At 35.6% G+C, this 25243-nt stretch overlaps 1 protein-coding gene across 17 annotated transcripts in view; it reads right to left on the bottom strand.

The window, feature by feature from the left end:
• EVI5 (ecotropic viral integration site 5) overlaps positions 1-25243 on the bottom strand; it is a 235234-nt gene that overhangs the window by 71433 nt on the left and 138558 nt on the right. For all 17 annotated transcript variants that reach the window (XM_042952838.1, XM_042952836.1, XM_042952839.1 and 14 more), the window contains 4 exons: positions 17582-17716; positions 14507-14647; positions 12997-13155; positions 2101-2247 (listed from right to left, as the gene is read on the bottom strand). In XM_042952838.1, the coding sequence (XP_042808772.1) occupies positions 2101-2247; positions 12997-13155; positions 14507-14647; positions 17582-17716 (582 nt within the window). The remainder of the gene's footprint in view (positions 1-2100; positions 2248-12996; positions 13156-14506; positions 14648-17581; positions 17717-25243) is intronic.

The following is a 25243-nucleotide window of genomic DNA, read 5'->3' on the forward strand; positions in this document are numbered from 1 at the left end:
TTTTTCATATTGGAGATCACAGACTTGTACTAGTTTCATTTTTAAGTGGGAATATTCAAACACAGTTATAGAGAGAAAATAACATTAATATTAAAAACAGTATCCTGATATTTTACATAAATGAAAAATAAAATGAACCTGAATAATTATTTACCAACAAATTATAAGCTATAATCATGTAGAACTAAATGAAAATTAATAAGGGGTGCTTGGGTGGCTCAGTCAGTTGAGCATCTGACTCTTGATTTTGGCTCAGGTCATGATCTCACAGTTTCGTAAATTTGAGCCCCTCTTAGGGATCTGCACTGACAGGGCGCAGCCGTTTGAGATTCTCCCTCTCTCTCTGCTCCTCCCCCACTCACGTCCTGTCTCTCTGAAAATAAAAACCTTAAAAAAATAAATGAAAATTAATCAGATTTACACAATTAAAGGACTAGCTTGCTTGAAAAAGTTAAGGTTTGTTCCTGAACTATTCCAAGATAACAAGGTAAATATATACACTTAATTAGAATGTACTAGGTGCTAGGGTAACAACACACTGGTCATTCTCAAAATCTACAAAAGGTATTACAAAAGATTGAATAAATCAATATACAGTGTAAACACAGGGGGAGACAGGGGAATCAGCATCTTTAACCTATTTTACAGATTTATTAATGAACAGCTAAAGATTAAACAAAATATATACTGGTTCTTAAAATTCTCTAAAATTCTGAATCTGAGCCCATTGCTTAAATTAAAAAAATACATATATGTATATATATTTTCATCAGCAAATTCAACAAATATTTATTTCCAAAGGACACTTTACTTAGCTTAAGTTACTAAGGCATTTGAGGAGCAATATTAAATCAAGTCATAGTGTTATCAACCAATGTTTAAGGAAAACTTACACCAGTAATGAAAAAAGATTAAGTTTAGTTCTTTATTAAAAATAAGTCAGCATAGACGATACAGCATCATAAAAACTCAATCACACATTAGAAAGACGAATCAAATTGATACAACCTCATGTCACATCACTTTATTTTTAAATTAGTCTAGTTATAACTTTCCAGAGGTACTAATTTTAAGTTAGTACAAATTTCAGTACTGCCTACAGATTTCTGTCAGTGTAAATTGTAACAGCCATGCATATTTATTAGGATGTAATTTCATCTCTGGATTTCAGTGACACTGATAAACCATTCAAGCTTCACTCTTGGTTTTTAATGACACCAGAACAAGTTGATGGAATTACAGCTTTACATGTGCCATTGAAAGTCTTATTTCTTATCATAGAATAATAAGGCTGAAATCTCTAAAGGGCATCATTCCTGCTATCTCACCATGGAAAGATGGATGACTAGTTTATTTTTAAAATTCCGTAACTTGTCTTCAGTAATCCATTCTAATGCTCAGATCACAGTCATCTCTTTAGTTATTTCTCTCTCTCTCAAACACACATACACTATCTCTTTCACTTTCTCTCTCCTTCTACCCCACTCCACATCCCCTCACCCTCTCACCACTGTTATACTGTAGATTAATTTCAAGAAAAAATTTACTTGCATTCAAATATTTTTTGATGCTTTATAAATCCAAACACTTTACACACACAAAATTAAAAAAAAACAAATTAAAGTAATGGGAAATGCACACAATTTCCCCAACCCATTGGTATATACAAACTTCTTTTGCTTTCTACCCAGAAAACATTTATCAATACTGAATGTCTACTGATAAGGTACCAATCAAAGCAGAGTTGCCCTAACCTCTCTACATTACCTATCTTTTTGGTTACGATTTTTAAAACTTCGTTTTTAAAGGGTTACAAGTCAAAATAAAAATTGTACAGAGATATCAATTTTCAACCACCTGGCTAACTTAATTCCCTACACTAGCATTTAACCAAATAGGTGAAAATGAAGTTTCCTGCCTGAAATCCACCTCAAGGCATGATGAGTTAACCTTGTCTGAAAGCAACCACCAAACCAAGTTCAGGAAAAGTTGGAAACAAAGCTAGTTCTTTTTGGTTTTATTTGGTTTTAAGACAATAATGAGACAAAACAAAAAGGCATTATTATATTCACAAAAACATTAGGTAGTTGATACATTTACCTTGCATTCAATCTCTGCTTGTTTGCGCTTTGCTTCACTTAATTGAGTAAGTAGTCCTTTGTTCTGTGCAGAAAGATACTGCACCTTCTCATGTAGACTGATCACCTCTTGTTCTGCTCTTCGAAGATGGTTACTATTGATCTGATTCTAGTAATTAAAAATATAAATACTCAGACTATAAAGACCCGAAAAAACTTATATATTTCTACCTCTCCATTTTATACCTCAGTAACATTATATAAAATGTTATTATTAGTTACAGATAAAGTTTTTTTTAACAAGTAGTTAAATACTAAAAAGAAAAAAGTATACAAGTGCTTTAAAAATCAAGCCATCCAGGGGCGCCTGGGTGGCTCAGTTGGTTAAGCGTCTGACTTCGGCTCAGGTCATGATCTCACGGTCCATGAGTTCGAGCCCCGCGTCGGGCTCTGTGCTGACAGCTCAGAGCCTGGAGCCTGCTTCCGATTCTGAGTCTCCCTCTCTCTCTCTGACCCTCCCCCGTTCATGCTCTGTCTCTCTCTGTCTCAAAAATAAATAAACATTAAAAAAAAATTAAAAAAAAAAATCAAGCCATCCAAAAGAATACTTCAAGTCCATATCAAAACCTCTTCCTACAGCTCAATATTTTCATTTATACAATAAATATCTATAAACTTTAAGAATGTTTACACAGAACTTGAAGGTATTAAATTGTGCAACAGGCAGTGTCACACAAATGAGTAGATACAGGAATATGATGAATTTGACTATTTCCAGTTCTCAAAAGAAAGTACAGACTGACTGAAAAGTACCATCACCATTTACTGAACTGTAAAATCCCTGATGTCATAAAATGTGTCATGTGCACTTTTACATTCCTCCCATGTACAGCACAGTCTTTTTATAGAGCATGGACTGGTTTTGAACTCTGACTTGTTATTTGGTCATTATCTAAACTAGTTATAATATTTGAGTCTCTATTTCCTCATCTGAAAAATGTATATAAAAATAAGACCAATTTTTCATTTAGTTGTCTTTAGTATTAAATGAGAGATTACATGCAGCAGGCCTTAATATATAGTAAGAACTCAATATATGCTAGCTGCTTAATTTATTGTAATTATAGAACATGCTAAGAAATTATATAGACCTTAAGTTGACTGACATGAGGTAGTCTTCCCATTCAAGCTTCATGCAGCCTGATTTCTCTCAACCCCAAAATATTCTATTAGGGGTCTGAAACAGTAGGGATTTTATAACCAAAGACAGGAAAATCTGGCTCCTCATTTTATAGTTTTTCACCCATAGTAAAGTTATCTAATCCCATCCAATTTCAGTACACTGTTATACGCATAGATATTACCACTCGAATTTAAAGTCTGTGTTATATCGGTCTCTCAAAAATAAATGAAATCTTTAAAAAATTTAAAGTCTATGTTGTAGCAGTCATATGAAAAAAGTTTATGCAAGGAGTCTCACACAATGCCTGAAATTTAACAGATACTTAATAAATCCTTGGTTGTTACTATTATTATATCTATTCTGCCTCACTCTATGAAAATGACCCTGCCTGCAGTTTTTTTTTGAGCTATTTTTTTTTAACGTTTGTTTATTATTGAGAGACAGAGAGACACAAAGCGTGAGTAGGGGAGGGGTAGAGAGAGGGGGAGACACAGAATCTGAAGTAGGCTCCAGGCTCTGAGCTGTCAGCACAGAGCCTGACATAGGGCTCGAACTCACAAACTGCGAGATCATGACCTGAGCCGAAGTCAGTTGCTTAACCAACTGAGCCACCCAGGTGTCCCAAACCTGCCTTGGGTTTTAATAAAAAGATCCACATCATCTAATAGATTTAAACTCCAAAACATTCTACCACTTCTGGGTTTCTTCATCCTTACTTTTACTCATCTTCCTGACTCACTATATGTCTACAAAATAGTGAACTTCTTAGTGCTCAAGTACTTAGTACTTACATACAAAATGTTCCACAACCTCTTTTTACTATCTTTCCTCCTACCACTAAACAAATAACCACACTTGAGAGGGACACACCTTCAACATAAGCTGCAAAGAATTCCCACAAATAGAACTCCTCCTTGCACCACTCAATACAAGTCCATGACCCATCATCACAAACTATACACATTAAACAAAACGCCAAATTGATGATGAGTGAGAAACAGTAGAAAAAAGGATAGCAATGACAGATTTTTTTAAAACTCTAGATAACAAAATAATCATGTAAGGACTTTATATAAAATATTTTGTTTAAAATTTTTAGACATAGGGGCGCCTGGGTGGCTCAGTCGGTTAAGCATTCGACTTCGGCTCAGGTCATAATCCTGTGGTTCATGGGTTCGAGCCCTGCGTCGGGCTCTGTGCTGACAGCTCAGAGCCTGGAGCCTGCTTTGGATTCTGTGTCTCCCTCTCTCTCTGACCCTCCCCTGCTCATGCTCTGTCTCTCTCTCAAAAATAAATAAACATCAAAAAAAATTTTTTTTTAATTTTTTTTTTAATTTTTTTTAACGTCTATTTATTTTTGAGACAGAGAGAGACAGAGCATGAACGGGGAGTGTCAGAGAGAGGGAGACACAGAATCTGAAACAGGCTCCAGGCTCTGAGCTGTCAGCACAGAGCCCGACGCGGGGCTCGAACTCACAGACTGCAAGATCATGACCTGAGCCGAAGTCGGCCACTTAACCGACTGAGCCACCCAGGCGCCCCTTTAATTTTTTTAGACATAAAAAGAGGAAGGAAAAACATAAGCATAGAACAAGTAACTATCAAAAAACATTTAGCAAATTTGAAAAACAACCAAATACATTTTCTAGAAGTTAATATAGCCAAACATATTAAAAATTAATTAAAGGATTAAATAGGAGATTAGATACATTGAAGATAGCGTCCCAGAAGAGGTAAAGAGAGTAAGGAGGTACAAAATACACCTAGTAGGGGTTGCAAGATAAAACAGAAAACAAAAAGATTAGATATAATGGTCTAAGAGACAACAATAGTTGAGAATTTTTTACAACTGGAAGAAATATATATATGAATCTACTATTCATGAAGCACAACTAATTCCAAACAGGATAAATACAAATAAACCCTCAATAAGATACATTTTAACAAAACAGAATGCTAAAGAGAAGACGAGACAGGAGCATCTGGGGGGCTCAGCTGCTTAAGTACTTGACTCTTGATTTCAGCTCAGGTCATGACCTTACAGTTCATGGGTTTGAGCCCCACAAGGGGCTCTGGGCTGGAAGTGCAAAGCCAGCTTGGGGTTTTCTCTCTCCTCCCCTCTCTCTCTCTCTGCCCCTCTCCTGCTAGCACGTTCTCTCTCTCTCAAAATAAATAACTAAAAAAAAAAAAAAAAAAAAAAAAGAAGAGACAAATCAGACATCAATAGGAAAAATCTGTAGTGCTTAAAAAAATAAATTTCATCCTACAACAGTACATTTAGCTAAACTATAAGAGTGCGAAAAAGTACACCTATTTTAAGAAAGTGAGAGTTTACAATTCATGATTGAAATTGGAAAAAACTGTTAAATAAAAGTGAGAGAGAGCAAAAACGCAGCAAACAAGTAGACAAATCCAAATAAGCCCTGACTCCATAGAATAATAATGTCTAATAATTTAGAGATATAAAAAATGTATAATAGTAAGATACAAGACTGGAAATGGAAGAAGAGCATATAGAGATCTTCTAAGGCCCTTACACACTTTTAAAGGAAGATGGAGATAATTATCAACATCAAACTCTGTTTAGTCTCAGATGAGACTTTTTTTTTTTCAGGTAATAAACACTAATAGAAAACAAATGGAATTATAAAAGTCAAACTAGCAGAAGAGAAAGAAACATCTAAATCCAATAAAAAGCAAGAAAGGAAAAAAAACACAAAAAAGAAATGAAGTAAAAAATTTTCAAATATATCATAATAAACAGTTTTGATTTCTGATGAGGATATAGAGTAGAAAGAGGATTGTTTCCACCCTTTCAATTAAAAAAAAAAAAAAAAAAGCTGGCCAAACTCTCGATTAATGACTTTTGTTGAAACCAGAGAGGTGAGCACACAGGGCAACAAACTAACCCCAAATCTAAGGACAGACAGGGCAGATGAAGCCAGAAACTGTTAAGAATAATTTAGCCAGAGGCCAAGTATTGGCTGGCTAGAGAGTGTGGAGCCTAACGGAGCAAAACAGTTCACAAGCTTTTGTACACTTTTTCTTCATGGACCCCAACAGGTACACACAAAAAAGATGGATGAAAGCCTTGAGAAAGAGATCTCCATAGTAAAGGCTTGAGGGAGGAGAACAGCAGCCAATACAGAAGCACTAAACCTTGCTTATTTCTTCTACAGAACAAAAGGTTTCATCCGTTACTATCAGAAACACTGGTACCCTTAGAACATTGGGGAAACCACCGTATCTGAGAAAGGGACAGGACTATATTTTGGGCCTAGGACTATATAGCTGGTGGTAGGGCAGGAGCACTAAGAAAGTCAAACACGCCAGATCCAGGGGCACAATGCAGCCTAAGACTGAGGCTTTATCAAAACAATGGGGAACACTCTGGCCCTCCAACTTCCTGTAACAAGTAAGAGTGGAATACTGCTGGAGACGGAAAAGTGCGAAAAATTGAAATTGGAAAAAAACTGTTAAATAAAAGTGAGAGAGAGCAAAAACGCTCTGAAGCACTCTCTGAAGTGCTGTACACATGGAAGACCTAAAAGACATTGAGAAAAGCCTCTGGCAAACCAGCCCCTAATCTAAAAATAAGATAGTGTTAGAGGAATTTGAAGCCTGTGGTGCAATGAGGGTAACCACAGAAACAACAAACCTCAAAACCAGCCCAACTCCTGACTATATTAACTCAAATCCCCCACATTAAAGGCCTACCAGAAGAAAAGGTATGCCTATTTCCAGGCATAAAAACTACTTACCTTAGTCTACTGTCCTACACTAGACACTCAGTTTTCAACAAAAAATTACAAAGCATAGGAAAAAGAAAAAACCAAACACTACCAAGAGACAAAGCAATCAACAGAATTGGCCTCATACAGGACACAGATATTAAAATTACCTAACAGGGAATTTAAAATAACTGTAATTAACATGTTAAGGCTCTAAGAGAAAGGTTAAAAACATTCAAGATCACATACTTAATATAAGCAGAGAAATGAAAACTGTAAGAATCAAACAGAAATGCTAGAAATGAAAAACACAGTAACAGATGTGAAGAATGCCTTCAATGGCTCATCAGACAACTCCCAAAGTGGAGCAAAGAATCAGTGAACTTAAAGATAAATCAATAGAAATATTTAACACAATAGAAACTGAAACACAAAGAGAACAAATAATGAGAAGAAAAAAGAAAAGAGCATCGAAGAGTTACTATCAATATCAAATAATCTAACGTATGTGTAATGGGAATCCCAGGAGGAGAAAAGAATATGGAACGGACAGAAGAAATATCTGAAGAAAGAATAACCAAGAATTTTCCAAATTTCATGGTAGATAGAAATCCACAGGTCCAAGAAACTCAGAGGGAAACAAAACAAAAAATACAGCAAGTCATTTCATATTCAGAGTGCTAAAAACAAAAGAGAAAATCTTAAAAGTAACCAGAGGATAAAACACATTACATGCAGATAAACAAAAATTATAACAGAATTCTGGTTTACATGGTTACTGACAAGAAGAGTAACTTTAAGTGTTGAAGGAAAAACAACAACCCAGATTTCAATATCCAGCAAATATATATTTTAAAATTGGAGAAATACTTTCCCAAACAAACAAAACTAAAAATCCACTGCCAGCTGATCAGCAGTACAAGACATGTTAAAGAGATTTCTTAAGCAGAAGGAATATGACACCAGACAGAAACATGGATCTGTACAAAAAAATAGAATACTGAAAAATGGAATAATTGAAGGAAATAAATATCATTAAATTTTTTTTTAATTTCTCTGAAAGGTAACTGATTAAAGCAAGACTAGTAGCACATATGACATATTTGTACTATATGTAAAAGCAAAATATATGACAACAAATAGCACAAAGGATAGGAGGAAGAACTGGGAATATACTGTTGTAAGGTCCTTATACTACATGTGAGGAATATTATTTGAAGATTAGCTCTCATTAGGTGCATATTAAAAAACATAGAGCAACCAGTAAAAAAAAAAAAAAAAAAATTAAGGAATATAAAGAAGTCACTTGTGGAGATAAAATGGAATCATAATGCCCAATAAATCCAAGAGGAAATAGAAAAAGAAAAGATAAAGAACAGATGGAACAAACAGAAATAGCTAGCAAGGTGACAGATATTAATCCAAACTGAATCATCAAACATAGACTAACCATGACTGCTAAAAGAGACTGGGACTCCATTTTTAGAGCTTTATTGAGACATACACATAAAAGTCACCCACTTAAAGTGTACCTACACTTCAGCAGTTTAGTACAGTCAGAGTTGTACAACCATGTGTCAAACTGGATTTTTAAAAATGTTCATCTATATGCAGTTTATCAAAGATATAAACAGGCTGAAATTAAAAAGATGGAAAAAGATAAATAAGGCAGAGACTGAAAAAGAACAGCTTAGAGGTGCCTGGGTGGTTCAGTCGGTTGAGCATTCGACTCTTCATTTTGGCTCAGGTCATGATCTCACGGTTTATGAATTTGAGTCCCACATCAGGCTCTGTGCAGACAGTGCAGAGCATGCTTGGGATTCTCTCTCTCTCTCCCTCTCACTCTTTTCCTCCCCCACTTCTGCTTGTGCGCTCTCTCTAAATAAATAAATAAACTTAAAAAATAAAATAAACAAAAAAAAAAAAAATAAAAAAAAAATAAAAATAAAATAAACATCTTAGATAACTGTATTAAGATAGACTAAATCAAAATGCATCCTGAAAGATAAAGAGGGTCAGTATATAATAACATTCATTTTAAACTTTTGTAAAGTTTATTTATTTTAAGAGAGAGCAAGCAAGCAGGGAAGGGGCAGAGAGAGAGAGAGAGAGAGAGAGAGAGAGAGAAAGAGAAAGAGAAAATCCCAAACAGGCTCCATGCTGTCAGTGCACAGCCCGATGCAGGGCTCAATCTCACAAACCATAAGATCATAACCTGATCCAAGATCAAGAGTCTGGTGCTTAACCAACTGAGCCACCCAGGTGCCCCTAATAAGATTCATTTACTAGAAAAAAATGACAATTAAAAATTTGTGTGTCCCTCTAAAAGTGGCTCAGAATATTTTAAGCCAAAAAACTGTCATAATCTAAGGAGAAACAAATCTACAATCACAAGAGAAGGTATCTATTTGTTAGTATTTGAAACATCAGGTGATACACACAACTAGAAAGAATATAGAAGATACAAACAGTATAATGAAGAAGTTTGATCTAATATAAGTAAGACTCTACAGACTACATTCTGTGACCACAAAGCAATTTCGTTAAACGAATGACATAAACTACTAATGAAGTGAACCAGAAATCTATACACTTGGAAATACAAAACATACTTGTAAACAAATCTTGAGTCAAACAAGCAATCACTAGGGAAGTCAAAAGCATGGAACTGAAGAATAAAAAATATATTAGAAAAGAAAACATAGGTAGGAGTACAAATAAAGGGGAAAAAAGATGAAACCCAAGCAACAAATAATAAAAGGATATAATAACAGAACTAAATTATATAGAAAACTATGGTACAACATGGAGGACCAACAAAAATGAAAAATCCAGTCTTTAGAAATATTAATAAAAATGGCAAACCTCTGAAAAAAAAAATGGCAAACTTCTGCAAACACTTTTCAAGAACATAAACACAAATAAACACTATTAGAAATGAAAAAAGACCTAAATATTGACCTAGTAAAAAGAAATTTTTTAAAAAGACACCCTGAACAATTCTAAGTGATGAATTTGAAAGTTTAGATGAAATGTGTCTTCCCAAGCAAACACGTCTTACCAAATGAGACTCAAGAACAAACAGAACACCTGAAAAGGTCTATAAGCCTTCAATAAGTAGGATCAATAGTTACTATTCCCAAAAAACAAGACAAAAAGATAAGACTATTTAAAGGAATGGATCCCAGCAAATATTCAAGAGGTAATTCTAATCTTAGACAAAATTTTGTAGAAATAAAAAGATAAAATACAATCTGATTTATTCCATGAACTTATTATAACTTTCATACCAAACCTAGAGGAGAGTATCCCCCAAAAGGAAAATTATACTACATTCTAACTTAGGTAAGAAAAATCTAAAATATTAAAAACCTAATCCTGCAATGTGTTGTGTATGTCCCTGTACGTGTTCTATATCATAAACTTGTTTATTTTTCAGTATTTTGAGAACTGTACCTCAATATAACTGGCTTGTTTTGCAATCCTATGTATTTTACTTTATGCATGAAAAAAATTTTTTATTTATTTTGAGATAGAGAAAGAGAGCACGAGAAGGGGAGGGGCAGAGAGAGAGGGTGAGAAAGAAACCCAAGCACACTCCAAGCTCAGTGCAGAGCCCGAGGTGGGGCTTTATCCTACTACTGTGAGATCACAACCTGAGCCTGAGCCAATATCAAAAGTTGGACGCTTGGGGCACCTGGGTGGCTCAGTCGGTTGGGCGGCCGACTTCAGCTCAGGTCATGATCTCGTGGTCCGTGAGTTCCAGCCCCGCGTCGGGCTCTGTGCTGACAGCTCGGAGCCTGGAGCCTGTTTCAGATTCTGTGTCTCCCTCTCTCTGACCCTCCCCTGTTCATGCTCTCTCTCTGTCTCAAAAAATAAACATTAAAAAAAAATTTTTTTTTGAAAGTTGTGCGCTTAATCAAATGAGCCACCCAGGCACCCCTAAAAACATTATTTGGAGAAAGGATCTGGAGATTTCAGACTGCCAAAGGGGTTCATGGCATACAAAAAAAGATAAGAATCCCGGTACTGAAGAAACTCGTAGAGCTATACACAAGGAAACAGGTGCAATAATATTCAGAGTAGCATTATTTGTAATAGCAAAAACTGGTACAAAGAAGGAAGAGTGTGGCTCAAAAAACTGAGGTGTACTTACTAGGTGGTATTTTCTGAAAGTCACTAAAATGAAGGAACTGAAACTACATGTATCAACAAGGACAAATCTCTTCACCTGGACGTTAGATATGAATCATCACCAGTTCAAGCACTGGCATTTAGGAACAAGTGCCTTACACCATTTCTCTTTCATCAAAATGCATCCAAAATTACACTCTGTCAGGTACAGTTCAAAATACAAATTCCTTAGGAAGCCTTTCCCTAAACCATCTAGTTGGAATTAATTCCCCCTCCTATTTTCCATAGCAGTTTCTATCAAACTCTTTAGTTACCAGATTTCTAAATTAAACATTTTTCCAGTTTTATTGAGATATAATTGATATACAGCACTGTGTAAGTCTAAGGTGTACAACATAATAACCTGACTTACATATAGTATGAAATTATTAGTTAATATCCATCATGTCATATTGTGAATTATATTAAGTGTAGTTTGTGCAACTGATTTTTCAGTTAAGTTCTCTCTGATGACTAAACAGTCCTTTGTATTCAACAGTTCTGAAAATTATGTTGATTGATTTGATTCATTCACCACTGTGAAACAAAACCTGAACACTGGCTTAAAAGCTGTGTTTCTATCTTTAATGTGTACAATGAGATAAAATCTGTTATAAAAATAAAACTTTCAGGGGCGCCTGGGTGGCTCAGTCGGTTAAGCGTCCGACTTCGGCTCAGGTCACGATCTCGCAGTCTGTGAGTTCGAGCCCCATGTCAGGCTCTGGGCTGATGGCTCAGAGCCTGGAGCCTGCTTCCGATTCTGTGTCTCCCTCTCTCTCTGCCCCTCCCCCATTCATGCTCTGTCTCTCTCTGTCTCAAAAATAAATAAATGTTAAAAAAATTAAAAAAAAAAAATAAATAAAACTTTCAATTATAAAAACTGGATTTCTACTTTTCATAATTTCACTGTTATAGTCAATTGTAATGAAAAATACAAGAAAATAACTTTGAACAACATAAAACAAAATCTATTTAATCTAAAGGATTTACAGATTCATGTTATGTTAAAGTTGGGATGATCATTTTGCACATATGTATACAGAATGATACATGAGTTAACTATGCCCCCTACTGACTATTTTGAAAACCAAATAACATTACAGAGAATCCAGAATGTGGTCCACACAAATGTACCACATAAAAACCAAATGTACTTTATAACGCAAATGGGCTCATTAAAAAGGATTGTGCAAATGTTAAGTCAAGTATATTTAAGACAGAATTTATCACAGAAAGAGAAGACTTAGAAAGAAGTATAATTTTGGAATTAACTGCTCAGAGTTACCACATTACATATAAGGAAGCATCATTCACATTATATTCTGTACCAATTGTTTTCGATGAGGGGCAATTTTGCCCCCAGGGGACATCTGGCAATCTGGAGATGCTTTTGGTCAAAACCTGGGGTGAGAACCACAGTGCTACTGGGACCTAGTAGGTAGAGGACAAGGATGCTGCTAAACATCCTACAATGCACAGGCCAGTCCCCACAATAAAGAATTACCTGGTTCAAGAATTACCTGGTAATAGAGTCAAGGTTGAAAAAATTTGCTTTACATGAATATTTCCTCTCAAGTTGTACAACAAGGCAACAAAGTTAATAATGTATAGTTTTATGACTTGCTTAAACTTTGCTGACTGGGTCAAAGAAGACATTAAATCTCTGATATCAAAGACTACAATTTTTAGCCCTTTCCATTTGGGCTAGGAAATTACAGTCTAGACTTTTAGCTCTATTCTTCTGGCTCTATTCTAGGGATGATATAACCTGTGCATAAACTTTTGATCTGGTAATGTTATTTTTTAAAGCTACTGGGCTTTCCCATCATACCTGTGTTTCCATTTCCATCATCCTTTGTTTTATTTCTCTTATTTCTGCCTGAGTTTCAGCTTCTCTAAGTCGAATGGTCATCAGTTCATCCTGTAACTCATTCACAGCATTCTTCTTTGGTGGATCTTTCCACCTCCCAGTAGTACGAGCTAAGTGGCGCTGAAAGACAAAAAATTAGGTTACAACACATATTCCTAGTATCAAAATAAGAGCTAACTTTCCTGAGCACTTACTTCATGCCCAGTACTATATTAAGCATTATGTATACATTATTTTATTTAATCCCCAGAAAACCTTGAAAGTTAGGCAACTATTATCTTCATTATACAGGTCAGAAAACAGAAATGGCAATTAAGTAACTTCAGAAAGGTCACAAAGCCAATAAGTGGCAGATCTGGAATACAAGCTCAGATATAGTTCAAATCTGTTTATACTATGGATTGATTATTGTAAAGAATATAATTTTCACCCTCAATTTTTTATAAGAGAGATTTCCACAATGTTAACTAAATCCCAAGCAAAGAAAAAAATGGGGCTATTCATGAATTATGGAGGTAATATTAGGAGTGTTCTCAAAATATCCATGGGGAAGGATCAGTTTCGTTGTTCTTAATTTCCAGTTTATTGCTGCCTGATACATTTATGGTAATGTCAAGGACTAATTTCAGTCTTTGCTAGATGTAGCCCCACCCCAAATTCAAACCAAAGTCACTACTCTGAAATGGTATATACTGTTTTCTTGTTTCCGCTCTCCCTTCTGTCTTCTAGATTCTTTTTTTTTTTTTTTAATGTTTATTTATTTTTGAGAGCGAGAAAGAGACAGAACACAAGCAGGGGAGGGGCAGAGAGAGAGAGGGAAACACAGAATCCGAAGTAGGCTCCAGGCTCTGAGCTGTCAGCATAGAGTCTGACGCGGGGCTCAAACTCACAAACCAGGAGATCATGACCTGAGCCCAACTCTAATGCTTAATCAACTGAGCCACCACAGAATCTTCTAGATTGTTTTTTTTTTGTTCCTTGTCAAGAGTTTCAAACCCTCATATGTGAATAAATTTGAGGACATATAAGTGACTGATTTATTTTGTGAGATAACCAATTTTCAAAAGAGGTTACGAATGTATAGACAAATTTATACTGGTATCACCCTTGGGCTGTTTCATACTGACCAATGGATTTAGCATCAGCAGAAGAAATATGTGCTATATATGCTATATAAAGGAAAATTTACTTTTCGTTCTTTAGAAGAAGTTATATAAATCACAATGATACAGTAACAACAATGTGACTTGATTTCTATTTTATCTTTTATTTATTTATGAGGATTTAAAAGGGAGAAGCAGCTTGAAGGTACTTTCAACTTATAAATGCTCTCAGATTTTTACATTTCAAGAAACTTTCTCACTTTAAACTCAAATCCTAGTGTTGATCATCAGCTACTTCAGACTCACACAAATTGGATACTCCGGTTTTACCCACTTTCTAAAAAGCATGCAAAAATATACTGATATACCTGCCAGTGTTCCTCTAAATCCTTGACTTGTTGTCTAAGTTCTTTCAAACCCATAATAGCTTCTGCTTCTCTCAGTTTCACAGCAATGAGCTCTTCCTGAAGCCTTGCAATGTTATTCTCATCAGGAAAGGAGTTGTTTCTCTAAAGCCAGAAAAAACATAACTTGGGATTTTTATTAATTTAAAAAAATAAAATAAAACATATATAATAAGCTATTTTGGCCCATATGTAACTGCACTTCATTTTACAGTTTTACTGAGATATAAATCACAAACCATGAAACTTACCCTTCAGTGGTTTTAAGAGTATTCACAGGATTGTACAACCATCATCACAATCTGCTTTCAGAACATTTTAATCACCACAAAAAGAAACCTTATATCCGTTAGCAGTCAGTCACTCACATTTTCCCTCCCTCAACCCCTGGCCAATCCCTAGTCTACTTTCTGTCTTTATGGATTTGTCTATTCTGGACAGTTCATGTAAATGGAATGTGGCCTTTTATGATTGGCTTCTTTCACTTATGTTTTCAAGGTTCATTGCTTTTTATTGACAAATAATATTCCCTGTGTGTATATTCTACATTTTATGTATATTCTACATTTTATCTATCCATTCATCCAATGACAGACATTTAGGTTGCTTCCACTTTTCAGCCATTATGAAAATGCTGCCATGAATATTAATGTAAAAGTGTTTGTATGGACCTGGTTTCTAATTCTCCTGAGTTTTATACTAAGGAGAATTGCTGGAGCAGAAGCTAATTTTGCACTTTTTAAGAAACTGTCAAGCTTTTCCAAAGCCAATGCACTGTTTTACAATCCCACCAGGAATGTATGAGGGTAATTGTGCTTAATTTTGAGGACAGAGAAAGTCTAACTCTGCTTTATTAGTAAAACACTAATCAGCGTTTTGAAGCAACATGATTAAAAATGTTTTTCAACATGATAATAAGCTTACTAACCTCTGATTAGGTCTCCAAACAAAGCATGAACAACATTTACATTTTAAAGATTTATGGAAAAGAAGAGTCCAAAATCCTTTTTGTTGTATTTTTTCAGCATGTTACTTTGGAAAGGAGTATAAAATATTTGTACATTAGTCACTATTTATATCAGCATTATGAAATTAACACCAAGGTGATCTAAATATTTGCTTCAAGAGTACAAGATTTAGACTGATTCCTTACCATACTGACAGACCCATCTTGGGATACAGTGTAGACCCTATTACATTGCTCTGTGCCATGACCAAGAGATCCTGAATTAGGCTCTAGTAAAAGCTCCTTAGGTAAACTTAAGTACTACTGAGATTTCAAGTCCTGAATCTGTGAAATTTTCTATCTAAAATATTTCATGGTAGGATGAAGATTTTAGCCCACAGAGATAATAAAGTTATTCTTGCCAACTACACATTTTTATGATGGACTATAAATATCTTCCAATTGAAAACCAGAAATTTACTATATATTCCTACACAAAGAATTCCTGTATTTCCTACACAAAGAAATTAACCATAGGAAGCATGAAGGCTTCTAATTTCCTTTCTACTCTATAACATAAATACCAACATAGCTACTTAAGAAATCCACTTTTATAATTTTTTTTAAAGCTTGTTTATTTATTTTGAAAGAGCATGCATGCACGTGCAAGCACATGTGAGCAGAACACAGGCAGACAGACAGGGAGAGAGAGAGACTCCCAAGTGGTCTCCACATGGAGCCTGATGCAGGGCTTGATCTCATAACTGTGAGATCATGACCTGAGCCGAAATTAAGTCAGTCGCTCAACCAACTGAGCCACCCAGGCACCCCAAGAAATCCATTATTAAATTGGACCCAAGGATACTTCTTCCAAATTTTCAAATTCCAAATTTTCAAAACTGAAAGATCCAGATTCTTATCTGCATCACAGAACCCAAGGTACTCCAACTTAGAAACCAAATATTCTGTTATACATTTTTTACAGCATTCTTGCTGGCTTTTTTCTCAACAAATAGGAGAAAAAATTCTCCAAAAATAGTGTAAAAATAGCCATCAGATTTCTAGCAAAATTATTCCACTACTGATGGTAGTTACACCTGCTTTAGTTCATAAAGAAATAAGAACAACTTGAGGCTATCTGTCATGTTCATTATTTATGAGGCTTTTCAAAAAAAATTTTTAATTTATTTATATTTATTTTGAGAGATAGGCGGGAGTAGGGGTGGTGGGGAAGGGGCAGAGAGAGAGGGATGCAGAGAATCCCAAGAAGCCTCTGTGTCAGCAGAAAGCCCAATGCAGGGATCGAACTCACAAACAGTGAGATCATGACCTGAGCAGAAACCAAGAGTTAGACACTTAACTGACTGAGCCACCCAAGTGCTCAGGCTTTTATTCACATAGCTAGATACTATAAAGATAAAAAGAACACTTAACATAGAGCCCAAGCCATCAATGATTTCATAGAGGACAAAAAAGAGATTCAGAGTTTGTGATCTGGAACACAGACTCTCAAGTCTGAGAGTTACAAGAAATCTAAAAGCATTTCTATTTCTACTAACTTATCTAATCCTTAAAATTCTTTACTAATCCTGAAAAGAAGTAAATTAGCTTCCCTAAGTATGCCTTGGGCTAAGATCTTCCTACATATCCTGAGGTGGCTTATGTAGCTAGCAAAGTTTTAACAGTTACACGCAGATGAAATTTTTTCTGACATGTTTATGTATTAGCCATATCCCACTAGATGAAGATACTATAATATTTGAAGACAACCACTAATATGTATTCCCTAAGTTTCTCTTGTTCAACATTTAAGTATTATTCATATCAACATTACCCTGCTTGTCTTCCTCTAAAAGGGCTCTAATGTTTTTTGTTTTGTTTTTTTAACCCTTAAAAAAAAGGGGGCTTTGAGTAGTATGGCAACAACAAAGAATAACTGAGAATCTCATTTTCTTTGTCCTTTCCTCTCTTAGTAACTAGTATGTAAGGTTTCCAATGTATGAAAACACCAAGTCCAATTTAACTGCTCAATAAATTCATCTTATCACATGTCCCCTCTAATTTGGGAGTGACACTATTTATATTGTTCTCACCTTCTCTATATCCAGGACTTTATCCTGCATCTCCTTTAGTGCACACTGAGACTCAGCTTCACTCAGACGAGCTTGGACCAATTCCTTCTCTAGTTGCAGCACAAAATCTTCATTGTAGTTGGAATTGCATTTATGCTACAAGTTATAGACGTATGATGAAATTCCACGGAAGTATGAACATATACATACAATAAAAATAAATGCAATTACACAATACAGTTATTAAGGGTAACCAAATGTAAAAGTTCCATGTACCCACTACTTCCAGCTTATCTCCTCCAAATGATTTTCCAAGGAATAAAAAAGTCCAGGCTTGGTATCTATAAAGACGATCACATTACTTTGTGTTGGTAACGATACTAAACAAGTTATACTAAATTATATTATACTAAATGAATCTAATTCATGGAAGATAAATGTCTCCTTTTATTTTCCCATCCATCCAAATACTAAGAATTTGTTCTGACTCTACAGACATGCTCTGTACAGTAGGGTAGCCATTAGCCACATGTGGCTACCGAGCACTTGAAATGTGGCTTGAAATAGTCCATACTGAGAAAGGATGTGGCTAGTCCATAATGAGAAAGGATGTAAGATACAAACTGAATTTTAAGACTTAATATGAAATAAAAAGGCAAAATCACCTCATTAAGCATTTTTATATTGGTTAAAGGTTGAAATAATATTTTACATACAGAGTTTAAGAATATTAATTTCATCTATAATTATTAAGTACTCATTTTAAAATGCATATGTGGCTCACATTATATTGGTATGGGACAGTACTGTTACATGCTACAGAAGTACACAGTATAAAAAAAAGTAAATATTTAACTGAAAATTCTCTTTTAATGTGACAGAAATAAAAATAAGGCATCCATAGTAATATGAACCATCCTAAATTGCAACAGAATAAAAATGTATTTGCTCTTAGAAATGTAGATCTCTTTAAGGATATGCATGAAAATCACTGCTAGAAACAGAGAAAGGAGTTGCTGCACAAAGAAATTAACCATGGAAGCATGAAACCTTTCCGTTTCCCTTCTTGTTTTTTAATGTGAACACCAATGCAGCCATTTAAGAAATCCCTTTTTAAACTAGTTTCTATAAAAAGCTGTTTAAAAAAGCAAAAGACATATAATTCACCATTATGTAAGACTTCCTAAAAGAAACTATTATTTCCCATTTAATTTACACAGTAAAGAAAAAGAAAATTCCAAAAAAGAGTCACAGAGAACCACCTCCTATTGAGCTAGCTTGAGTAAAGATTAGTTCCTTTCACTCTTCAATATATTAGGAATAAGACAGATGTCAAATTAAAACTTTATTTTAAAACTAGTAAATGCTTAATTAAAACATGATATTCGCTTTCTCCAGTTACCCAAAAAGATGATTTTTAAAAATTAATAGTTCACTTACTAAACAAAATGAGGACTTTTTAATTCAATGTATTACACATTGTTTCTTCTAGTAATTTTGTGGCACCATTAAAACAGTATTTCTATGTAAGGAGTACATGTGTGGCAGGTATTATCACTTTAGTAAATACTTACCTTGCTAAATAGGGAAAAGGCACTCTTTTGTAATGACCACATCCAAACTGGAAGCGCCGTACTTTTTGTTTAATGAGATCATGGTTATTTCATGAGTAATACTAGAATTTTTTGCCTTAATCTAAAGCCCTGACAACTGTAGTTCGGGTTTGTTTGCCACAATTTTATATTAGGAGATACCCAGGAAAACATCAAACCCAAATGATCTATATGAGAATGAAATCACTGCTCTGGTATAAACCAATTGATATAACTAAGCACAAAAAAAACTATACTAACATTGGGGACACATTTTTATCAATAAAATTTATAAAACATCAAATTATCTTCTATTGTTCAAGGAATAAATTCTAAATTCCAGAGTTTACACATCTTATTTCTCCTTTCATATTTCCCTTTGAGTTCAGGATTGTTTCTTAATCCACTGTAAACTAGCTTTAGTTCTCATCCTGTACTGAAACTGTTCCAATCACTAACAACATCAATACCCAGTAACGGTATAAAAAACTCAATGGAAAGCCCTTTTATTCAGCTCTTACCTTCACTGGATAGTCTACTGAATTTGACTGACCATTCTTAAAACTTTTTCAATTTTGAGGTGCTACTCCTCCATAGTTCTACTGCCTATCTTCTCTGTTGCCTCTGCCAATTCTGCTACTTCATACAGGTATGTACGATTATATGTACATGTACATGTGTATGTGTCTATCAGTCCCCAGGGTTTCAATATTGTGTGTTTTCTCTTAATCTTTCTGTTTTCTTATTTTGTAGATTCATCCTATGTGATTTAATCCGCTATCCAATATAGTCTGTATGTATAGGCAGTATTAGCTGTTATCTCTATGTAGTCAGTATAGGCAGTGGATGAACTTGCCAAGGAAAATCTATATAACAGTAAAAAGGGGAAAGTAGAAGGAAAGAGAGAAGGTAAGAAGGAGAATATGATGAAACTCTAGGGACAGTACACACATAGATACACAGAGTATATAAACTCAAATCTGTGTTTTCAGCCCAGATCTTTCTACTAAGCTATAGATCCGTATTTACAACTAGCTACTGGTTTTCTCTGTCTGGTTGCCCTCATATTCACCTCACATTCAACATGTTACAAGTCAACTCCCCATCTTTTCCTCCTCGTGTATATACTATTTCTGCTAAGGATCCCACCATCTAACAATTGGCCAAGCCAAAACTTGCCCTCTTCTAGTCAACCCATAACATACCCAACCCTTTTCTTCCAGGTATCTCTTCAATTTGCTTGCTCCTCTCCATCTTCATTGTCATTGTTTTTATTCATGCCCTTTCTCTGAACTACTGCTATATTCTTAAATAAATTCCCTTAAAAAAATTTTTTTTTCAACGTTTATTTATTATTCAGAGACAGAGCAGAAGCATGAGCATGGGAGGGGCAGAGAGAGGAGGAGACACAAAATCCGAAGCAGGCTCCAGGCTCTGAGCTATCAGCATAGAGCCCGACATGGGGCTGGAATTAACAAACCGGGAGATCATGACCTGAGCCGAAGTCGGACTCAAGGAACTGAGCCACCCAGGCGCCCCACATAAATCCCCTCCTAACTATTGTAGCACTTACAGCATTATTCAATATTTTGTGTTACATACCATAGTAAATTATAATAAACACGGGGCATTTTTACAATTCTACCACCTGGACCAAGTAGATGTTTTCTGACCCTATTGTTTGTGGAGCCTGAGGAAGTTTTGATTCCGTGTCTATTAATACAAATATGTTAATGAAAATTATACAAGCATTGATATACTTAAAAAAAAATATTCAGAATGAACCTAACACCACTAAGTTAATTTCACCCAATTATCAACTTCCTATATGGCAATTATTCCTGTCCACTTATATTCATATGCATTTTTACTGGACAAAAAGTATTTTCATTGGAATCATTCTTAATATTCATATAGGCTCTTCATTTATTGTTGCAGCTTAGGGAGTTAGAAAAAGTTCTGGCATTTGGTTGGCTGAAAAATGGACCAAAAGTGGCTCACAGCGAATGAACTGGAAATGCCAGACATGCCTTGGTTTAATGTAGAGGAAGGGAAAATTGGTAACAAATCTGGGGAAGATATAGACAGACCTCTTTCAATGGGCTAAAAAACAAAAAGACATTTATTTGTTTCCCCTGTGAATGCTCACCAAAGGGTGACCTCAGCAGAGAATTTTAAAAATTAATTGGATAAGATGACCCATTCGGTGGTTACCAGTCAGCCTCTTTCCTCAGCCACCCAACATTGTCTAATAGGCTTATGAACATAGCAGCCATGGTGGGAGGGATGGAGGTTATGCATCTCAGCAACACAGACTTCCATTCACCAAGGTTATGGTCACTGATGAGAGTCTACTCTGCCAAGAGCAAAGACCAACACTGAGCCTCTGATATGACACCATTCACTGGGGTAACTAGCCAGCTATCTAGTGGCAGCAGGTTACTTACACTGGACTGCTTTTATCATGAAAGGGGCAGCATTGTTCTTATTGGAATAGACACTTACTCCAGATATGAATTTGCCCTCCCTGCACACAATGCTTTTATCAAAACTATCACCTATGGACTTACAGAATGCCTTATCCATCATCATAGTATTCCACAAAGCATGGGCCCATGCTCATGGAATTCACTAGTCTTGACACGTTTTCTAACATTCTGAAGCAGCTGGGTTGACAAAACGGTGGAATGACCTTTTGAAGACTAAATGACAGTGCCAGCTAAATGGCAGTATCTTGCAGGGCTGGGGCAAGGTTCTCCAGAATGATGAATGTGCTCTGAATCCACTATGTGGTGCTTTTTCTTCCACAATCAGGATTCACAAATCCAGGAATCAAGAGGTGGAAACAAATCTGTCTGGAACACAAGAAGGTCCTTTAGAGTGTCTCTTAGTATTACCACACCCTGTGATTAAGGTCAATGAAAAACCAGGAAGGATTACTAATGGCCCAGACCCTTCAGGAATCAAGGTCTGGATTACCTCACCAGGCAAAAAATCATGACCAGCTGAAGTGCTTGTTGAAAGTGAAGGGAATACAGAGTGGGTAGAAGACAGTTATAAATATAAGCTACAATCACATGACAGAAATGAGGACTGTTATTGTCAAGAGTACTTCCTTCTAATTTTGCAAAGAATATGTGTTTTCTTTCCTCTTTCATTTTCTTACCATATAAGATGCAGGGACTTTATATCAAAGTATTTATTGTTAATTTTACATCAGAGTATTTAAGCTATAGGATATCAAGAAGGGAAAACATTACTGAAAGACATTAACTTCTTTTCAGGGGAAGGTGTTAGTGCATTTTCAGTTGCGCACAGGATAACAGTATCATGTTAGGCAGAATTATGACCTTGTTGCTGTCTTTATGTAAATAAGTATGGTTTAAGGAGATGCACATGGTTGTGAAGTTGACAAGGGTTGGACTTATCATGGTTAATTTTTTGTGTCAACTTGACTAGGCCACGGGGTCCAGATTAAAACATTACTTCTGGGTGTTTCTGAGGGTGCTTCCAGAATACTTAGTACATTGCTCTCCCAATGTCGTTGGGCATCGTCCAATCCACTGAGGGCCTGAATAGAACAAAAAGTGGAAGATACATTCCCTTCCTGCCTGCCTGAGCTGGGACATCGGTTTTCTCCTACCCTTGGACTGGAATTCACACCATCAGCTTCCCTGGCTCTTAGGCCTTTGAACTTGAACTAGAATTACACCACTAGCTTTCCTACAGAGGGTAGATCATGGGACTTATTATCCTTCATAATGACATGAGTCAATTATTCTCAACAAAACTATGTATGTGTCTTAGTGATTGTTTCTCTGGAGAACCTTGAGTAATATAGGGTAAATTTTACAAATAAGATTAAATATATTGATTTAGAAGTTTTATTGTTCTTTGGGTTTTGGTCCATTTCAAATTTGACCCATTATAGCTTCTGCAATTTAACTCTTTTTTGGTTGTTATTTTGTACCATTTCCAATTTTTTTTGGTTCAAATTTATTTATTTCTTCTTGTTTCAAATCTTTGCAGATCTAAATATGGTCAGGAAAGTGATACTTATGTCAGTGTTCAGTCTACTAAAAATTTTGCCAAGTCAGATTTACCTCTAAGTTTTGGTTTTTATTACTAACAGCCTATGACATTTCTCAAGCAAGCTGGTAGAATAATGGAATAATGTTAACATTAATCCTAATAATAGGTACCACTGAGCACTCATTATGTGCCAGGTATTACTGTAGAGTATCAACTTCCTTAAGTCTCAGCAAGCCTCTATTATACACAGAACTAAAGAAGTACCCTGATTAAGTATACACAACCAGTGAGTGCAAGAACTGGCATCAAAGTGGCAATGTTAACATATGCTGCTGTGGACTGTAAACTACCTGTTTCAGTGTTTGGGTTTTTTTGTTTTTTTTTTTCATTTTACACAGGAAAAAAGAAAATGTTATTTATAAGACAGGGGTTTGTTTCTTGAAGCCTTTTAACTCACTCACACTGGAAAAGGAGAGGTCAGGAAAGGTGACTGGCGCTACAAAGCCTGAAAAAAAAAAAAAAACTGCAGCAAATGTGGGTATTGTCACTTCCTTACCAGGACAAGTGCCATGAGGGGCAGAGGCTGTGAAACAGGTGAACACTGTGAGGCAAAACTTCCTAGTTCCATGTCTATTTAGGAGAACTAAGCATGGCTGGTCTACCTCATTCTATAATTTTTCCAGACCAAATAGACAAAGAAAAAACAAAAAACTAAAATCCTAAAACCAACAACATAACAGCAAAAACTTAAATATAAACCAAAACAAAAACTGGACTTTCATGAAGTTGACTTGAGATCAGGAAAAGAATGATCAACTTTTGAGAGGAAGGAAGAGAAACATCAAAGCCAAGCTCAGAGGTTTAACAGCACCTATCACACTGTGTCCAAACCTTGACCATTTCTGATACAGCTGTTCTGTTTTAAAATGTTCCTCTTCCACTCACCATAAACCTGGTTTTAAAGTTTATGGTAACAACAAAGATGATAGCGACTTGTATCTACTGAGCGTTCATTAAGTGGCAGGCACACCTTAAGTGCATTGTATTCTCACCTAACTTTCACTACAACTTCTACTTTCCTAATAAGGAAACTAAAAAGTCACACAGCAATTGGCAGTTCTGTTAATTGGGAGTATGGACTACAGAGCCCATGTTCTTAATCTTTAAGCCACATAAGGGTTGAAATATTATTAAGGCAATTAATATACTGTTTTAATATGTACTGTTCTAAGAATTAACGGTATAGTATTAAAAATATAAGCATCTTGGGGCGCCTGGGTGGCTCGGTCGGTTAAGCGTCCAACTTCGCCTCAGGTCATAATCTCATGGTCCGGGGGTTCGAGCCCCACATCGGGCTCTGTGCTGACAGCTCAGAGCCTGGAGCCTGTTTCAGATTCTGTGCCTCCCTCTCTCTGTGACCCTCCCCCATTCATGCTCTGTCTCTCTCTGTCTCAAAAATAAATAAACATTAAAATTTTTTTTTTTTTTTTTTTTTTTTTTTTTAATATAAGCATCTTGGGGCATCTGGGTGGCTTAGTTGGTTAAGTGTCCAACTCTTGATTTCCGCTCAGGTCATGATCTCACGAGTTGTGGGATCAAGGCCAGCACTGGGGTCTGCACTGAGCATGGAGCCTATTTGGGATTCTCTCTTCCTCCCTCCCTCTCTCTGGCCTTCCCCCGCTCTTATCTCTGTAAATAAATAAATAAATAAACATTTAAAAATATATAAGCATCTAAAAATAATGTAAACATCTCACATAACGTTCTTATAACAAATTCTTACGGGGGCATGGGTGGCTTAGTTAAGCAACCGACTCTTGATACGGGCTGGGGCCGTGATCTCACAGGATTGAGGCCCCTGTCAGACTCTGCAATAAAAAGCGCAGAACCTGCTTAGGATTCTCTCTCTCCCTTTGCTCCTCCCCCATTCACATTCTCTCTCCCCCTCAAAATAATTTAAAATCATTCAAAAAATCTTAAAAAAATAAAAAATTCTTAGAAAAGTGTATTTCATATTCACATTAGTAACCTGGATAAATATATGGTTTTTTTTATCAAA

Source organism: Panthera leo, chromosome C1 (genome assembly GCF_018350215.1).
Source record: "Panthera leo isolate Ple1 chromosome C1, P.leo_Ple1_pat1.1, whole genome shotgun sequence".
In the NCBI taxonomy this organism is placed as follows: domain Eukaryota; kingdom Metazoa; phylum Chordata; class Mammalia; order Carnivora; family Felidae; genus Panthera; species Panthera leo.